Below are 19,716 nucleotides of genomic sequence, written 5' to 3'. Positions count from 1 at the left end.
AGTGCCATCAGAGGCAGGAGGCTGCCCAGCCACACTTTACTGCTGCCGGCAAGCTGGCCGGAGTCCAGGCCCGGTTACCAGCCAAGGACCGCTTCCAACAACTGCTATGGCTAAACTGCCATTGAGATCAGATATAATACTTTAGCACTTTTATTCTGGGTCGTCCAATCACACCTGTGGATTGGAAGGTAGGCGAAGACTTCAGCCTAAAATGGGGCAGGATGTGTGCACAACCGTGTGGCTCTTGTACCTGTGTGTACAGAGTACCCTCCACTGAAGGAGTTTCACAACTCCTCAAGGACACTGGCGCTGCTTGTTCCGTTCAAAATGACACGCAAAATGGCATGTCAGCACCTTCATTTTAGGTTTTTTTTGTTTTTGCAGTGCTTTATTGAGTTCCAAGGAGGAAAATGTGCTTCAAAAACAGACTAACTGGGTTTCAAAAAGCAGCATCACAGGGCAAACTGGAGCGGCTGCTTCATTTTTTGGAGCAGTTGCTTGACGAGAGCAGGCTCCAGCGAAACCGAGGACGATGACACTGCTCACCTCACACCATGATTCAGGCTGCCAAGACTATCGCTCTGCCCGTGTAGTGGTGCGGGTCAGGTTCAGCTCAGAGCTGAAGCTGAAGTGCCCCAAATGCAGAAGAGAGCAGAGGGAGACAGCGGGTTCCGTGGGAATCGCTTCCTGGAGCTCACCGGCCAAATCGTCCCCCTTCCCTCAGGCTTACTGACAACAGCGCACTCCACTGTGAGCTGAAATCGCCCCTATTCACAACTCCACCGCTGAGAAACAAACGGCAGGCTGGCAATGTGCTGGGGACAGGTCTGGCTTACAGCTAGTTGTTCTCAGGCTGATCAGAGTTGGGGTAAACTTCCTGGCCAAGAGAGAAAGCCCGGCCTTCTCTGGAGCTCAGTAACCAGCAGCAGCGCCAAGAGGCTGCAAGAGGTGTTACCAAATGGTGGAATTCCTGTGTCTCTACGTTTGAAATAAAACTCATTTTATTTCAAAGGCATGAGTCCTGTGTGACACAAAGAACCAGGTCAGAGTGGAAATTCTACATCTGGAGAAGTCCTCTGTGTATATAAAAACTGTTACAAAGTACAAAACAGCAAAATTACAGAAGTTTATATTCAGTGGTTTTCTGAAGGAAAGCTCTAAGAGCACAAGGAGCAAGAGGGTTGTAAATTGAAAATTCAAGTAAAAGTTGGGAGATAGTGTTGGGGGGGATTGAGAGGAGCTTCTGTGACCCTGACACTTGACCTTTAAAGAGGGTAGATTAACAGCATCCTTGGGAACAGGGAGGATGACACTTATGTAAAATGCACATGAAATAGCATCAAAGCAAAGAATAGACACTAGAACACAACCTTAATCTTTCACCTGTGGACATGAAAAACTTGCCGAAAAGCACTTTTGTGAGACGGGCAGGGCTGTAGCAGCCTAGACGGAACTAAGGTCAGCGGGTACACACCGTGTGAGTGATTCTGGGGCTGCTGTAATGAGTGGCTGGATTCCTGCAGCTGCTGCAGAATTTTTCCCCAGGAGTGATTTGATTTTAATCTTTCAACTGGCAGTTCAAATGTTTTCCTTTTTTTAAACAGATAAATACACAATTCATGTGTATGAGACTGATTACAATTATTATAATTTGGCAAAAGGAAAAAGGCTGATTAGTATCATCAAACCATTCAAGGGGTGAACAAAATCAGTGATCTGTAGGCTTATGCAAAACTGTTTACATCCAGTGGGGCTCCAGTTGTATCCAGTGGGGCACTGAAGTGAACAGGATGCTGTGGGCCAGCTCAGTGTGTGTTTAAAATGGACAGACTGGCATCCCTCTGTACTGGACTGATGACTGACCCCAGAACTGTACTGCAGGCAGACCTACGTGAGATGTCCTGGGCAGGGGTAATGGATGTCCTGAGCTCCTTGGGACAGATGGAGCACACTGGGAAAGGTAACCTGGAGGCTGAGGCAGACCTGCAACTACGCTACCCAGCCTTGCTGATCTCAATCAGGCGGACAGAAAAAACGGCTTCATTACAGTAAGATTTACTCACCCCCTAATGTTTCCCGAAATGAACAGGTTCTCTGGTAGGCTGAACACACCGTAGGTCACCCCATCATAGGAGGGGAGGATGAGAGGCTGAAAAGCCACCCCATGCATTGGATTCAGGACATCACAGTGGGGAGGCAGTGAGCAGGACGCTGTGCAGGGAGAGGTGCCACTTCTTCACTTATCTCATCACAGTCTCACAGACTTCTGTCAGACTCATCGGGCTCCAACACCAGCTCTGGCTTCTCTCCTGTCACGCAATCATGCCCCTCCTCTCCACCCTCCGTCACTGTGACCACCCCACTGGCCCTCAAGGCCATCGCTGCTTACGAGCATCCCAGACACAAAGCACCTCGTCTTTTTAAACTCTTAATCCTTCTCTCTGTCTGACTTAAATCCACTTTCAGTTAAAAAGGAAGAAAATCATGAAAGACACTGTTGGAAAACACCAGAGAATATGAGGCCTTCCAGCTCTACCGTTCTCTTTCTGTTACAATCCACTTGCACATGTTAATTTCTCAGATCCTTCTCTAATATGATTTGTTCGAGTGCGATTACATAAAGCACATTTCGAATAATGTGATTTTAATTGATTGCGAAAGTCTATTTTCATGAAGTAAAGCAATTTAACCATTTTAATAAAACAATACATCTTTTAAGTGCAGAATTATGTATGGGAGTACAGTTAATGAATATTGAACTGAGGCGGTGACTGATTACCTCATTCAGCAATATCTTTAATGAATTCTTCAGGAACGTTAGGAGCTACTGTACATATAGACGGGTTCATCTCAGCACAGCAAATTACAGCTGAAGGTGATGAAGGTCCATTTACTTCACATTACTGTCACATTGATCACCAGCATATGCCATTTATTCTAATGGGTGCATTTGATTGTAAATCACTTTAATTCCCCCTAGCAGTGCTCTGCGGTTGCTTTTTAAATGGAATATCGGATTGATAAGCGTCTTGTTACCATACCAGCTCGAAGTGTGGTAAACTGTGGCGTAATAATACTGGGATGAAAGTTTGGTCGACCAAATCTATTTTGTTTGTTTTTTTTTTTCAGGTTTAGCCATGATGAGGTGACTGTGCCAATCAGAGGAACAACCATTATCGTCACGCGTATTGACATGAGGGATGGCACAGTGGCCTCTCCTGTTACTGTAACAGACAGAGAGACCAAATACATTAGACTGAAACATGTTGGTGTTGCAATGATTTTGCCATGGCAGGCCATTAACAATTGTTAAAAATAGCTTTACTACTAATAAGACTAATAATAAATCTATTTAAATGGCACTAACAGATAAGAGCTACTGGGAGGGACACAAATACCCCCACATCACCTGATCAGGTCAGTGGCATCTGACCCCTGTGACCCCTGAGGTGCCACTGGCGGGCCAGTTTGTGTAGAGAGGTCCATTTACCTAATGGAGACAATGTTCTGCATGGGAGATAGGCATACCCCACCATTACCACCTGCCAGGGGATACCACTCACAGACCCCGCCCCACCAGACACCACATGGGTGACCCTGAAACCCTTGAGCGCTACCTGCTCTATTACTCTCAGGGGCTCCCTGAAAAAGCTGTGAGAATACGGCAGGGTGCATTCTGGCCAAGACCGTGTTTGCCTGGAGTCCACCCCAGATCAACAGCTAATCCCTAACTCCAGCAGGAGAAGGGGCAGGATGATGCGCAGCCCTGGGTTCAAATCAGCTAGCTACCTGTTGTCAGCATGGCTGTGTGATGTATTAGGCGGGGAAGAGCACACAGTGGCTCTCTGTGGCTGTCGGTAGGACACAAGCTCTTTCAAACAGACAACAGAGGGATCAAGCAGAGAGAAGGATAAAGCATCTAGAGTGTGAAGAATAAGATGGTCTCTTACACCTTACTTATGTGTTTGTATTTCAATGCTTCCGGCTGAGAAGGAGCACAAAAACACCCATAACGAAATGGCTGTAACAGAACTGAAGCTGGTGCTTGAAGCCTGGTCGGCGATGAGCTTGTGCCCGATGATGACTCCAGGCAGGTGGGTGTATTTATCTGTGCTGCTTATCAGATGAGCGTTCGCGGTCTCTCACCGGGTGGAATGTCTGTGCCTGCAGCTCGTAAAGAGGGGCTCTTTAGCATCTGCCGGGCGACCGGCCCGCCGTCTGCCTGACCTCTGTCAGTGTGTCTTCTGCCAGCTGCTGGTCGGAGGTACGGCGCGTTTGTTTGCTTTGTCAACGCTCTGAAAGGGGCCTTTTGACACGCGGACAAAAGCAGGAACAAAACACTGACTGTACATTTGGGTGCACTTACAGAGAGACCGAAGATGGGTGAGTCAGAGGCTGATGAAGTAAACACTCACAGCAGAGCACCGAAAGTCTCACTCTCCCCCCCCGCTTCTCAATTCAATTCATTCTTACCTCTCCCTCTCCCTCTCCCCCCTACCTCTTCCTCCCACTCTCTCTCTCTCCCCCTCTGTCCTTCTCCCTCTCTCTCCCTCTCCCCCTCTCTCCCCCTCTCTGGATAGCAGGGTGCCCACACCCAATAGAGAAAGTTGCTGAAAGGATTCCAGGCTAGTCAGGGTTCTCCTCAGGTCCCAGCATAGATTTCAATCCCACTCTCACCCCCCCTCCTCTCTCTCTCGTTCTCCCTCCTTCCTGAGGTCTTGCCCTGACTTGACATGAGAGTCCTCTGCACGGCCCACAAGCCGCTCTTCAGTGGAAAGCGGTCACAGAGAGAGAGCCGGTTGATGTAAGGTAGCGTGCACCAGGGAAAAGGAGAAGGAAAAAACTCCTCCCTCACCTCGTGTGACTCGAGGGCTGACCCAGACATGAGCCTGCCGCGTGAGACAGCAAACTGCAGAAAACCCCAAGTCCTTTCTGCAGCACACTGAAACCACTGCAGACACGCAGACAAAAAGCCAAGGCACCGGTCAGCTCCGATGGTGGAGGTGGAGGGCTGCTGCTTTTCAGCACGGTCGGCTGGTGTGGGTTACGGGCGGGCGATGGCGGGCACAGATGGTTTTGTTTGGCGGCTGAAACCGAAGCCAGCGATAGTAACTGAACTGCTTTATTCAGTGCTAGCAGGGTAGAAGATGAGATGAAATGTTTCTAATGCAACAGTCTTGTCACAAGTTTCCTGATCTGCAATACGGGCACAAATATTTGGTCACCGCCGCAGTGTTTCCATCATCCAGCTCGTCTTCCTTTGGACCGGAGCAGTTCCTCATAGGCTGCAGAGATTTATGGGTAGAATAAAGATTGAGATTTATGGGCAGAACATTGCTTTCCCTTTATCCTCTAACAGCACAGAAGGATATAGTGTAGTTGTTAAACATCTGCCCTGGCACAAAAACACCAGCTCAGGATCTTCACCAAGGGCCTTCAGCTGAGACCACATAAACACCAGGACCCAGAAAGGAAACTTGCACGGCTTTTTGTTGGCAAGACAGGAACTACAACCCATATAATTTCATGTCCATTTTCTGTCATCCTCAGTAAAAACTGAACATGAAAAGCTGCAGACCATCGCTCATGGAACAGAAACAACACAAGAGGCAACAGCCCTGGCCAGCAGAAAGATAAAACACACCACAGTCTGAACGCACGAGCTGCTGCAAATGGCACAGGGGAAACTCCCAACAACCAAAGATCAAAGAGCCGTAATCACCTGCAGCTCTGAGAAGCAGCCTGTGGCAGGTGACCCTGTCAGGGTAGTGAGGGCTCTCAGTTCAGCCTCTCCCATTGGTCAGGATGGCGCTACACCTGTGACCGAATGCTGCTCCGGCTGAAGGCTCCATCACGGGGTGAGCAACAGGTTTTTTTGGGGGGGTGGGGGGCTCACATCACCTTTATCCCTTCTCACAGGGTTCCTGCTGGACAGGTGATCCAGACACCAGGGAGATGCGGGGGAGAGAGAGCTTACTGTGGAGAGCCCTCACGGAGAGCCTTGTTTCGAGTGACAGCTGACACAGCAGGGAGGGGTGACATGGGTACAAAACGCTGTTGCTCAAAGATACTTATCCTTTTACTGCTGCACATTTTCTGAACACCTCACCAGTGTAGTTTCAGTACTCTTATTAGCTTGATGTTTGGAAAATCAGCAGCAGCAATAAAATCATCTGTGCCACGGGCCTCCACTGTTGCCCTGAAGCAGGTGTCCAAGAAGAGCGACAGGTACAAGATAAGACCCACCATGCACAAGTTATGCAGCAGGCCTCTGATGTGGTTCACTGAAAGTAGGCAAGAAAGGGTGCGTGTTTAAACATTCATTATTTCAACGCTGGACTAAACATACACTGTAGAGCTTAGGCCTCATTCTAAAATAACCAAATCATTAAAATAACAGACTTTATATTAATATGAATGCTAATGACAGATGGTCTGCTTAACTGAGGTTACTGTCCTGGCGAGACCTGGAGATGACAAGTCAGCATCTGCAAGAGCTATTCACCACAGTCCTGTCCATCTCTGCCAGTAAGAACTGAACCCACAGCTGAAAATAAACTCTGGGCATCAGCTACAGTGATGACGGTAGTAATAAGAAGAGTAATGAAAAAAGCCTGTTTGCTTGACCATTCAGACAGACTAATCCCTGTCTGGGATTAAGGAGCAGTGCTTTCTCAGTAACGCACACCACGAAACAGAGCACACAGCACTGCCAAGAGTGTGGTGTGGTGCAGCATGTTTCTGAGGCCAAACAGGAGGCCGCATTCACTGCCTTATTCCTGTAAACACTGGGGAATTAGGTAGCAGCTTTCGAGGAATGGGTAAACACGCCCAGGCCAAACTCGAAACGAATCCCCATTATTACCGTCACTAATGGGTCCACAGGATCGGGGAGAACAAAAGACGTAGATTTGGGGGGAAAAAAATAAAATTGCTGTGGAGGAGGTACTAACAACGGATTCGACAGTGGGGTAAAAGTAAAATGAAGGACTTACAAAGGTTTGCTGCTGTGATGAGCCTGCCTTTTTGTCCATATTGAGTGAAAAAAAGCTAAATTAATACATTTGCACTACCAACACTAAAAATGATTGTGGTTGATGCAAGCACTGAACCAAATGTCACAATTTCACAGAAATGCTAATTCTCCCCAGGTCTTTCACGTGGACACAGCAAAGAAGAGGACAGGTGCTGGGTCTCATTTATTGGCAGTAGTCTGTATTCCAGAGCTTCTGTAGGAATCTCATTAACCACTAAACCACAGGAACCGACATCAAGTGACACCAACTACTTTCCTGCTCAAGGGTCAGGGCCACTGCATTTGCCTTTTCTCACTGTCAAATCCACAGTGCCCTTGACTGTGCTAAAAAACAGCAGTCTGGACAGGATAATTAAAAGGCAACCTGGTCCTGTTACACTGCCTCTCACTGCGTTCCACCGAAGCCCGCTTCACACAAAACATTCTTAATGGTACAGCACAAAATGGATTTCCCTTTTCTGAAAATTAAAAAAGACTGATGTCCAGGTTAACAACTTTGAGCAAGAGCATGCCTCACTTAAAATGCAGACATGGGGCAGCGGAATGATTTACGCATTTGTTTGCTCATTTTAAAAAGTCAAAATCATCTACAAAGCCTGTCAGAAAAAATCCATTTAGCTGAAGGATGACAGGCCTTTGTAAAAAGTAGAACGAAATATCTATAAATGGACTAAATTGCCAAATCTTCCCAAATCAAGGCCAGACTAAAATGAGAGTGGCTGCATATCATTGAAAAAGCCCTCTTTAAATGCATGTTACAACATTTTCAAAAGAGCAGACGGGCTCTGCAATGGGAAAGCAATTTTACCTCGTCTACCATCTCTCACTGACTCCTCTGACCTACAGTATATCTTGCCTAAAACTCAATATCTTTCTCTCTAATCATGTTCCTAAAACACTGTCTTTGATGCACCTGGTGACTCTCTGCTCACTGCTTTCATACATATCCTGGGTAACTCCTGAGCAAAAGTATAATATAAAGTATAATATAACGTTAATATCATTATCATATAAATTGTTAAGACCAACACAGAGTGCATTGGCAGATACATGGTGGGTGTGTGTGTGTGTGTGTGTGTGTGTGTGTATGTGTTTAGCATGTCATTCTCAGTCAAATGGTTATATGGAATAGCTATATGGAAATATGGAAACAGTGTAAATGTGAAAGTGAGGCTCAGCAGAGCCATCTCTGTGATCATGGCCATTGAGTGAAACCATCTCGGTTCCACCTCAGTCCCCACCCCCTAACACCTCCTTTCTATTGCTTGCTGTTTATTTAATGTGTAGTATGACAGTGTGTTCTGTGATCTAGTGACTGATGTATGGAAGTATACTTGGCTTCCCTTGTCTAGTCAGGTTGCACAAGTTGATTTGTGGTAGAGCTCACATTCACTGGTCTGACACTGCTGCTCCTCCAAACTGGATGCATACACTTCTGTTCTTTTGTGACTTAAGTCGCTCCGGATAAGAGCATTCTTTAGCATTCTTTAGCATAAGAGCTAAAAGAATGTAATGTAATGGAGCTCAAACAAACAGTGAGGATGTGTCATGGACCAGCAGGGGGCCATACAGCATCAGCTGATCCCTCCACCATGCCCATGGGATCTGGACATCCTGAACACCTTGCAAAGAGAACTGGTTTGAAACGGCAAAGGTCAAAGGGCAGACCGTAAGATCAACAAGCGCTGCAGTCCTTCATTGTTTTGGCTGGAGACTGTGCACAGTGGAGAATCCTTCCTGAGCCGGCACTAGGTGAAGTGTGCTGGGTTCACCTGTCACTCAGGGGTCACCAGTCACCCCAGCGGTTCCATGACAGGGATCCATGACTATTGTCCCTGTCAAGTACACACCTCCAAGCACAAAGCGGTCCCAAAGCATAGCATGTATTGACAGTCCAACAGGAGCCTGTCAAAGCGATGAGCAAGCTAAAACCATCCCGGTCACAATGTCAGTGTGACATGATGCTGGGACGTCCCTGACAGCAGCTTTGATGACTAATTCTCAGACTGTGGGCAGAAGGAGCACGTAGGCCATGGATGCCAACATCAGGCCTGCTTCTTTGGAACTCTGACCAGAGCTGGTGTGCAGTCTCTGCACTTTCTGTGGTCTCTACAAACCTCTGTCTGGGTTCCCACAGCCCCCTGATGGCTAATCCCGTTCCCGCATGCTTGCCCACAACCCCCAGATGGCGATCTGGCCCTTCCTCCGAGTCCCCCCAGCTCATCCTGCCCCACCTCCCACCCCCTGTCCCCTGCTTCAGCCCATCCCAGTGTTATCTCCAATCCAGCTGTTGTTTTGGGAACGGCTGCCAGTTCACTGACACAGAGGACGAGGAGGAGGAGAGGGGAAAGGGACCTAGCGAGGGGCCTGTTGTTCCGTACCTAGGGCTCTGAGCCACGCGCCAAGCTGCACTGTCACAACAGCATGATGGGAGACAGGAGACAGCCCCAGCCCCAGATCACCCTGACTGCTTCAGTATGAAAACAGTAGCCATTAGCAGGATGGGTTCTGATCCAGAGTCATGAGGTCACTGTTTTCCACTGTCAGCTTCCTTCAGCACACTGCCTACTTACTCCCTATATCCCACCAACACACATTAGGAGCTGACGCATGAACCCACCCACCCCTCTCCCCATCCCCTCCCAGAGAATGCCAGATTGATCACCTCTGACAATCCCAACAGACAGATCATGCTGTCACGCTGACCATTGGCACTAACAGCCAGAGAGACGGCCCTCTTTAAGCATAGAGAGCTTGAGCTGAGGAAAAGGCCACAGCCACTGCTTCAAGCACCACTGATTTCAGGGCTCTCCTTTTTCTCCTTATATTTATCCAAAAGCATTTCAGTGAAGTCGGACAGGTGCCGCTATCTGACGAGGATTAGCATTAGCATTAGTATAGCATTCTGCCCTTAGGGGGGACACTGCCACTGTCGCTACTTATCGTTACATGTAATTTCCTAAACTGGGAGTCACCTCGTCAGGGCCCGGAGCAGCGGCAGGCTGAGGGGTATATCGCCGGCGCGCACCTGGGGAACTCGCCGTTTCCAATTCTGGGGACAAAGCGCTCTGCTGGCCTCGGCAGCCCTGCGGGGTCCCCCTGTACTGTGAATGCCCACCCCCTCTCCTCCGAGATGCTGAGGAGCTCATTCTGGCACACCTCCGCGCACAGACACGGGCTATTTGGGGATGTCAGCTCCCATTAGGCCCGAGCTGGCGGGATCAGGGCGGACGGGCCTATCTCAGTGATGCAGCTTGCTGTGGCAGACACAGGGAGGGGCACTTGGGGTTAATGAACCTGCCCCTGGGCAGTCCAGGAAGGGCCTTCCTAGTGCCATGCCCCACTTTCCATGTACCAGAGGAGGGGGAGATGAGCCCTCAGGTGGGGGGTGGGAGGGGGTTGTGTTGATGCGCTGATGGTCCCCCAGCGATGTGTTTAGTGCCGGTGATGACACAGATGACATAGAGGCCCCCTGGGCTCAAAGGTAAACAACTCCGCTAATATGCAAACCCCAAGCACCACATGCTGTAATCATTCAGCTGCTTTTCCATAACACAAAACCACACCCAAAAAAGAGGAAAAGAAAATCCTTTTCTGGGAGAGCAACGCAGTGAAATGAGAAAAACGCTAATGTCTCCAATTAAAGAGATCAGACAGGCTCCTCGCCCCGTGCCCCTGCATTTTGTTCCATGGAACCAAAACATATATCTAAGAGCTGGAGGAGACTGGCATCAGTGGAGAACTTTCTTCCAAAATTACCATCATGGTAGTCTCACAAAACAACATACAAAAAGCTAAACTTTAATCTTCTCTGTCAAATGCATTGTTGGATTCCGCACCAAGATACCACACAAACACACCTTACCTAGTTCAACAGAGGGGTCACTTATACCCTCACTGCCAGAAAGCTAATCAGTGCGCACTTTAAAACTGCCCCTTGCATAAGCAGTACACCCCCCCAGTGCCTCCGAGCCAGGTGCTCAAAGCCAAGCTCAGGCCTGTCCCATTCCCCACCAACAGACTCAACCTCAGAGGTCATGTGCAGAGGCATGATGGGAAGCAGCGATTTGGTGTGAGGCCTGGCAATTCGATGTATATCCGCATATTTGACCCACGTATTGGGAATGTGGCTTCATGGGGACAATACTGTCTTGATAACAGGAGCTGACCCCCTCTTTACCTGCTTCCTCTCAAAGTGAGGGGGAGAAACACAATGAGGTTACATGGCAAAAGTTGCACTTGTTGCTATCAAACCCCCTCCACTCCCTGGGTCTGCTAAACATTACATATACACATATACTTACATTAGTGACTTAGCAGCCCACCGGGGAAATGCAATGGCAACCTCTGGGTTACAAGCCCTGCTCCTCACTGCAACACCATACAGCTATGCGGGTCCTGTGGAACCCGGTGGAGGGACTCACCTGTCTTTGAGGAAGTCAACGACATGCCTGAAGTCAGCGGCGCAGTATTCCCTCCTCATGTCCATCAGCACGCTGTCAGAGGCTGACTGGACAGGCACGTGCAGGAAGGAGTACACCCGTGGGTGGCTGAGGATCTTGGCCATTTCCTGTGGGGGAACAGATGGAACTGGGTGTGGTTTAACCTGGGGGACAAGATCTCAGATATGTCACTCCAACAGAGACCCCTCCTTTGTTTAAGCACTCAGATGCCATGTTCTTGGAGTAAGGGTCCTTCACACAGGAGCCTCAGGAGGGAGAATTTGAAAACTGGAGGAAAATTGAGCTTGGTTGTTTGTTTTTGTGATGATGAAAAGAGAGAAATGAAAAGAGAGAAGGGCTGATCTCTGAAGAGTGAGCTCTTTTTCTCCCTCATGGCAAGCTCGTTTAACACTTTCGCAGGCCTCCTCTTGTCCCTTTCAGTAATTATGTAGCGTGTAATCTGATATTCTCTTTACATGCCTGCGTTTTACACGCCGTGCGGACTGTGTTTTGATGATGAAACACAGACCGGCACTGGGGAAGGTGTCAGGGGGAGTTATCTCCATCTGAAAGAGCACAATAATTCAGAATTATCTGAATTATTCTGAGCACCTCAAGCATGGCCATGTAGCAAGTACGTCGAGTAAATGCAAACTGTGGAAAGTCTTAGTCTGAGGGCTCAGACTGCCACAGGCTGTCACAAGTGTGGGACCAGCACACAAGAGGCCTGGCTCAGACAGCCACCTTCGATAAACTTCACATCACAGCAATGGTGATGGTGCACAGTCCTTCGAGAGAACACGAGCAGGAGTTGCGCTTCCTCTGAAAAGGGTAGCAGAGTTTCCCCAGACAGCAGGGCATTGAGTGAGTGAGTGAGAGAGAGAGAGAGAAGAGAATATGCCATAGATTAGTATGAGAACAGACAGAGGAGAGAATACTCTATAGATCTGAGTGTGAGAGAGAGGGAAGGAGAGAATACTCAATAGACCAGTGTGAGTGAGAGAGAGAGAGAGACCAGTTTGTGGCTGCATGCCATAACCTGATGGTCGGTGAGTGCCCTGCCCTGCGGAAGCAATAATGACTTTTGTAATGCATATATTAATCATAATCAATTAATAATTAATCAGATTACAATTTACTGCTGAATGTAACATGTAAGGTTGATTGTTTGTTTACCAATTTAACCTGTATATAAGTAGGGGTGGGCAAATCTGAACTTTTTTCCCAAAATCTCTTATAAAACGAGTGGATTCCATGGCCATTTTAGCTGCTGAACAAAAATCCACCCAGTTCTTGGACGTAAAATATATTCTTGAACTGGTTCAGTGGACTTTTTCAAAATGGCGGCAAAAAGTTGACTTTTTGTGGTAAATTTGTAAAGTTGAATTTCTTTACAAATTTACCACTGTTCCTTGTAATACATCTTTTTATAGGTTTTCAGGTTGCTGAATTCATAAATAAAAGAATTATAGCAATTCAAGCATGTCTGTTGCCTGAAATGTGTAAAAAGTGGGTAATTTCACCATTATTACAGTGTGAACATGCAGCAGGATTTGCAACAAAATTATCACATTGTCAGTGCATTCATCAATAGATTGTCAGTATCGCTTTTGATATTGTCCTCTGGCTTCAAAGCAATTCTTATGGAAGTTACTCCATACAGTCCTCCATACTGAACTTTCCCGCTGCTGTTTTGACACGTCTCATCTGTCGAATGTCTGGGGCAATTGTTAGTCTTAGATAGGAAATTTCAGCTAAAAGCTGGTTCTCACTCAGTTTAGACAAATCATCCAAATTGTTTGGTGTCAAGGGACCACCGTGGCTTTTACAACTCTCCAGAACAGTCAATGTTTTGTTAGCTTTCTTCTTCTTCAGATCTTCCTTCTTGTGTAGTGCCAATTTCTTTGCAGAAGGTACTGTGGCAAGAAAGTCCGCCTCTCGCTTCTTTACTTGCTTGACCTCATCGGAACACCATGCTCATTTCCATTATTACATTACATTATATTATTGGCATTTAGCAGACGCTCTTATCCAGGGCGACTTACACAGGTTACAGGTATTTACAATGTTTTCCATTTATACAGCTGGATATTTACTGAGGCAATTGTGGGTTAAGTACCTTGCCCAAGGGTACAGCAGCAGTGTCCCAGCGAACCGGCAACCTTTTGGCTACCAGTCCTGCCCCTTAACCACTATGCTACACTACCGCCCATTTCCAGCTGGCTTGTCTATCCTCTGGAGATTTTGATTCAAAATCAGAATCTACCAGTAGTGCATTGTTTACAACAACATTCTTTCTAGAATGTGTTTGGACGGATGTACTACCACCACTGGCTTTGATCTGATGGTCAAGCTTAGAAAATTCGGACTCACAACCCAAATTTGTTAAGTTCATTGTTTTCGTCTTGATGGCAATATGAATGCTCCAATTGCTTTGATGCTCCTTCGTTTTTGAATACTGCACCCTTGAAAATATATAAAAAGATTTTTTGCAAGCCCTGTTGGTAAATTTCTAAGGAAATTTCAAAAAAAAAAATTTTTTTGGCCACCATTTTGAAAACGTCCACTGAATCAGTTCAAAAAATCATTTTAGGGCAAATCTGATTTGCCCACCCCTAATATATGTGTGTTTTTCTTTTAATTTATATGGCTATATTTGATTATTTGCTTTACTGTTCATGCTGGTCTGGCCAATAAAGCACCTCTGAATTTGAATTTGAGGGACAGAGAAGGAATGCATACTCTATAGGTTGGTGCATGCGACAGACAGATAGAGGAGGAAAACATACTCCATAGATTTGTGTGTGTGAGTGAGACAGAGCTAGAGAGAAAGAGAAAGAGAGAGAGGAGGGGAGCAGGCTGTCTGCCTGTTAAAACCCACAGCAGGACAGCATCTCATCTTGCCGGGCAGAGTTCGCAAAAAATGTGAAAGAGAAGAAAGTAAAAAAAAAATAGACTGCAATGAATTGATTTCCTGAGGTTAAGCAGAAGCTGCTGTTAGAGGGGCAGAGTACTACAGCTGCCTGCTTCCCCGAGCAGTGTAATCATGTTCGCCCAGTCATATCATTAAACAAATTCAAATCGCTATCCAAAAAGGAGGAAATGATTTTCAAAATGAGAGGAAAAAAAATGATTGTAGTCCATCTTCACAATTAAAATCTATTGTGCGCGTGCCCCCTCCCCCCCGGCAGAGTGCCCATCCGCCTGGCTAGTCTGGCGAGTCTGGCTGCCTTCTCCCGTGCCACATGGGGTTACACATTATAAGATCCGAATTAAAAGAATTAATTAGTTTGAAGAATACCGGCTGATTAGGAAGGGGGATGGAGCCCAGCCGCCTGCGCTGGGATGCAGGAAACATCCCAATAAATTAGAGGGCGTGCCGCACTGGGCAGTGGGGGGTTGTGGGTCGGATGGATGGTGAGAGGAGGTTGGAGGTTAGGGGTTAGAGGTTAGAGGTTGCACTGGCTTCACACCACATCAAGCTGTCTGTGTCTGAATAGGAGGCCCCCTTCCCTTTGACATGTCAAGCCTGGTAGAGCTAGCCTCGCCTTGGGAGGCCAAGCCGGGGTTTCAAGGACATGGTGCTGAGGCACGCTCTGAGGGGTCTGTCCCTCAGTGTATGTGAGAACAGCTCTCTGGGGCTGCCAGATCACAGAGATTCCCGTGTAATCATGCAACTCCACTCGAGCGCACTTGTGTGAATCTTCTGGCACTCTCGGCCTCTGCTGAGCCCGCAGGATTTTATTTCATCTTTTTTTTGTGGTTACTGTAAACAAATTCACCCATCTTGAAATAACACCAATTTCACCCCAGGCCTTTCCTTGTGGCACCATGCACTTGAGCACTGCTCTCCCTGGGCGTGTTCCACAGTGAGCCATGCTAGCTTGTAAGGGACATGCTGACATGTGCCCTCCTGCACCACCATATGACTGCATTACAGCAGCGCTGCATGCAGGAGCACAGCAGTGAGGTAATATCCACCTGTACGTATCAAACTTCTTTTGACATGCGGGCCATGAACCAGAAACCAGCGGTGGTTATTCAATCATAATTATTTCTTCCCAAAATCACTCATCTGCAAAACGAAAACAATCTAATTGCACTCCCTTCAAATCGTAGCCAGAGTGTATTCACCTAAATATGACAGATCAGATTTGGCACATTTCTTGGTGTATTATCTTCAAAAATAGCTGCTGAATATTTAATGTGGCGCTCTCTTTATCATCAAAAAAGGTAGATGAACAGAACTTTAATTTCCTTCTAAAGACAGAAATTGCTTTAAATATCTGATCTGATAGTTTGTGATGGGGAAAAACATCCGAACTTGTTAATTAAGCAACTTATAATTATTCTCCATGTTAACAACGCTATCTGATTTCCCCACTTCTTGTCCCCAACAGCAATGTGTTTAATATGCATCTTATTTACTCTGTAAAGCAGTAATTTACTTAGCTATGGTAATATGTGCTAGGAACTCATTAGACTGAGACAATGCCTACGCCCCCTGATTCCAATCAGCCAATCAAACACAAAGTGTATGTGTGGGGAGGGGGTGGGGGTGGGGTGGGTCATCCCTGGCAGATGGCATTGGCGTTGAGTGACAGGGGACTTGACATGGTGTGCTTTAATTCTGTAACTCCCAGTGCTAGAGAGGCTTCCTTCCACACCAGTGCATATGCAGTTTTAACAAGGTACGGGGTATGTGTTTCGGAAGGCCTGTTCCATGTGTCCCACACGGACAGCAAATGACAATGCAATGGCCCCAATGGCCACTTCCTAAACAGGAAGTCACACAAAGGAACTGCTTCAAGGAGACCGCACAGGAGTCTATGTTCAGAAACGCAAATATGAGTGAAAATGGAAGCAAACATTTGCAAATTATATATATTTTAAATTGTGCACATACTTCTTAACAGAACTGTCTGCTTAGCTGATTGAGGTTTTTTCTTCTCTTGATCTGAATGCTAAAGTGTGCTACAGTAATGGAGGGGTCTCCCTGCTCCGTGTCAGCAGTGGCTCTTGATACAGATCGACCCACTGTGATGTGTGGTTTAGCTCTTTAAGTATTTCAACACAAACCAAGGCTTTAACAGCACCTGCTTCCTATCAAGCCATTTCAGAGTCATAAACTGCCAGAACCACCATAGCCCCAGCAAAGGCATGCTGAAATGCACTAAAAACTGGAGATGATCTAGCTTGTGTTTGAACCAATGCTGGGTTGGGGGGTTGAGTGGACTGGGTCTCTTCTGATTGGCTGGCCTGTTATGCACATCACACAGTGCTTCCTTCAGTAGTGAGACTCCTCACTGGACAGGGTGAGAGTAGGGGTGGAGTGATGCGGTGAATAGCTAACAACTGCTTCCAAATTATGCTAAGGCTCTCCTTTCTCACACTATGGTAATGTACTTAAGCCGAACGGTTTCAATAAATAACAAGTGGTATACATTGTTAGCAGAATGCAGCACCCTCTATATTTACTCATACCGCTGATTCAACTGGAACAACAGGCGTGACACAAGAGAAAAAAGTGTATACACTAGATCATTTCTTCATGTAAAAACACGTAAAAATACTTCAGTCTTAATAGAATAGCACAGAGCAAGGTCATATTGTTCACAGCTAATGAAATTTATGTCACTGTGTGAACTGTAAGTGATGCCAGTCACACTAAGTGGAAGCTAATATTCATAATGAGCAAATGACATGAAACATTAACCTCACCTTCAGGAATGCCTAATAAATACCCAGTCTGGATGTCACCATGCTTCATCACAAACTGTTATAAAGCAGAGATCCAAGCTGTGCCATTAGATGACCATGGCTTTGCTGGCAAACTGGCTTTGTTGAGCCAGAGATCAGGTGAGTTCATTGGGCTTGTTTTCTTGTTTCACTGCTCCCAGGAAAGCTGCCATTTGACGAGCAACTACCAACCACTCGGGTGACATCAATTGGCATTTTCTCTGCAGAGGTGCATTATGGGACTTGTACTGGGCTTGTCGCTGCATGACATGCAAATCTATCGGAAGACTTCACTTGCTTTACCTAGTGCTCCTGTGCAAGGAGTGAGATAAGTCTTAAAATGCAGCTGGTAATTTCAAAACGGGGGTGCAAAAATTGGGGGGGCTAAATACAGAAAGTGAGAACAACATACACACCTTCACTCCATCTGAATTCTCACACATACACAGAACAGACCTCCAGTTTATCCATCAAACTAGGGATGTGAGTTTACCCATCAATTTAGGGATGTGCAAACAGAGCAGCCTCTGAATAATGAACTGCCTACTCTGTCAACCCACAGTTTAGACCATTTCAATGAACTCAAGTACACTGACTGCACAGAGTGAGGACTGGGTTAATAAATAATAATATAATAATTATTTTATTATTAATAAATATAATAATAAAATAATTAATAAATAAATAATGTAAGAGGAAGCCTGGAACTGCAGTGCGATCGTGTGAGTGGGTCAGCGAGGTGGCCTGCGGTCTTGTTACAGCATGAGATAAGGCAACATTAAAACACAGCCAGCCTGGCCAAAGCTCTATCCTTGCTTTCATCTTCCTCTCATTAAGTTAGATGCAAGCACTTTGGCATGAGAGGAAGAAACACAAAGCCAAATGGCGATAAGGAGCAGGGTGCAAAAGGCTTTTCAAAGATGCGTTGGAGCTCACCACCCTCCCCTCAGCTCCCGTTGAGAGGACAGTGTAACTGTCATATTTCAACATAGGAAAATATTTGTTAGGTGTAGTTTATGTCACATATCAACTTTGACATAAAATCAAATGGTTTTCTCTGCCTTTCCCCAAAGACCAGTGAATCTGGGTTTCCTGGATAATTGCTGTTTTCTTTGGACGTGGTACATGTGTTTTGGCTTCCCAAGGTTGGAAAAAAAAACCCAACAAAAAAAAAAAAAACACTACAACTGCCAGCGATGAAAAGCCATTCTATCATGTATTTGAACGGAAAACTGTTCCTTGAGCCAAGAGATTTCTGACAACAAATAAAAGGGGGAGAGGGGGTAAGGAAATCTCCAGAAGATTAGTCTGGAACTTTAAATACGCTGTGGCACTGGGGATCGTGATGCAATGTGGCTCGGGCTGTCGTAACTGCCGCTCGTCCCCAAATGAACCAATGCGCCCCAAGAGAGCTGCCCGCTACCTTGGCCTCCATGGGCTCCAACAATGTGGAAAATCTGAATGCATCGTCAGGTCTCGCATATTGTTGTCCTTTCTCTGCAAGAGCGCTCCTCCACATACTTTTCAGTGTGAAATGTGTACGCGAAGAATGTGTTATGCTTATGCAACCCATATTTTCAGACATACTTTATCGACAACAAATGTTTTCAGACATACCTTAAGGTCACACGCAGAGATTGTTGCCAGTGGTTTGTGCAAGGACACGGCTTCTCCCTGTGTGCTGTGCAGTAGTTTTCTACAGTGTGCACTCAAGAATCTCAATGCCCCTCCCCACTTTGAAATGGGGGCGCAGGAACCCAACTGAAGGCCAACCTGACAGTCATATGTACCGTAGCCTGCCACTGCCAGAGTTTGTTAAGAATCAGTCTGTTGCACCATTAACTCCCTTCCTATAAAAAGCTGCTTTTACTGTACGTAGTAAGAGATGATTAATCCATTAACACATTATTCTTCCCTTCAGTTGAAACAAAGATGCCTTTGGCTTCAGTGTGCTCCGCACTCAATGATCAGTGGACCCCTGGTTTGCTTCCGATTGCCATTTACATCAGTGACCTGTTTCTCAAGATGGCAATTGCCCCTTAGCCTCGCAGACGCAGAGGTATGTGTTATCACAGCCGTTCACACGCAGCAAAGTGGCAGTTAGCAGTGAGCTCCGTGCGGAGCGAGGTGGCGGTTAGCAATACCTTCAACTCTTTCTAGCTACTTTCTAAGGCTGAAGTTGACTTTATAGTAAATTTCAGAGAGGCAGATTTTTTTTCAGGGGGGGTGCCCCTTGCTTTACAAAACAGTCTTTTCTTTTCAAGTACATCCCCCAATTAAAATGAAACCTTTGGCAGTTATTTATACAGCAAGCTATCCCTATTAGAACACATGCACTAAGCAGCTACAACTGGTGGACAACTTATCATCACACACACAATTTACTGCTTGTTAGCACAGCGCTACCTGCACTCAATTTCTCTTACACCTGCGGTCCATGCTACAAGTTGTAAGAGTTAATCCGGTTATATTAAGAGATGGGGGGTGTATTTAGGAGCA

General features: G+C 46.4%; 1 protein-coding gene across 1 annotated transcript in view; it reads right to left on the bottom strand.

The window, feature by feature from the left end:
- Positions 1 to 19,716, bottom strand: part of cdkal1 (CDK5 regulatory subunit associated protein 1-like 1) — a 315,495-nt gene that overhangs the window by 121,294 nt on the left and 174,485 nt on the right. Inside the window, exon 10 of the mRNA XM_036537880.1 lies at positions 11,461 to 11,606. Within this exon, the coding sequence (XP_036393773.1) occupies positions 11,461 to 11,606 (146 nt within the window). The remainder of the gene's footprint in view (positions 1 to 11,460; positions 11,607 to 19,716) is intronic.

This window comes from Megalops cyprinoides, chromosome 10, assembly GCF_013368585.1.
Source record: "Megalops cyprinoides isolate fMegCyp1 chromosome 10, fMegCyp1.pri, whole genome shotgun sequence".
In the NCBI taxonomy this organism is placed as follows: domain Eukaryota; kingdom Metazoa; phylum Chordata; class Actinopteri; order Elopiformes; family Megalopidae; genus Megalops; species Megalops cyprinoides.
This window is presented reverse-complemented; position numbering and strand designations above follow the sequence as displayed.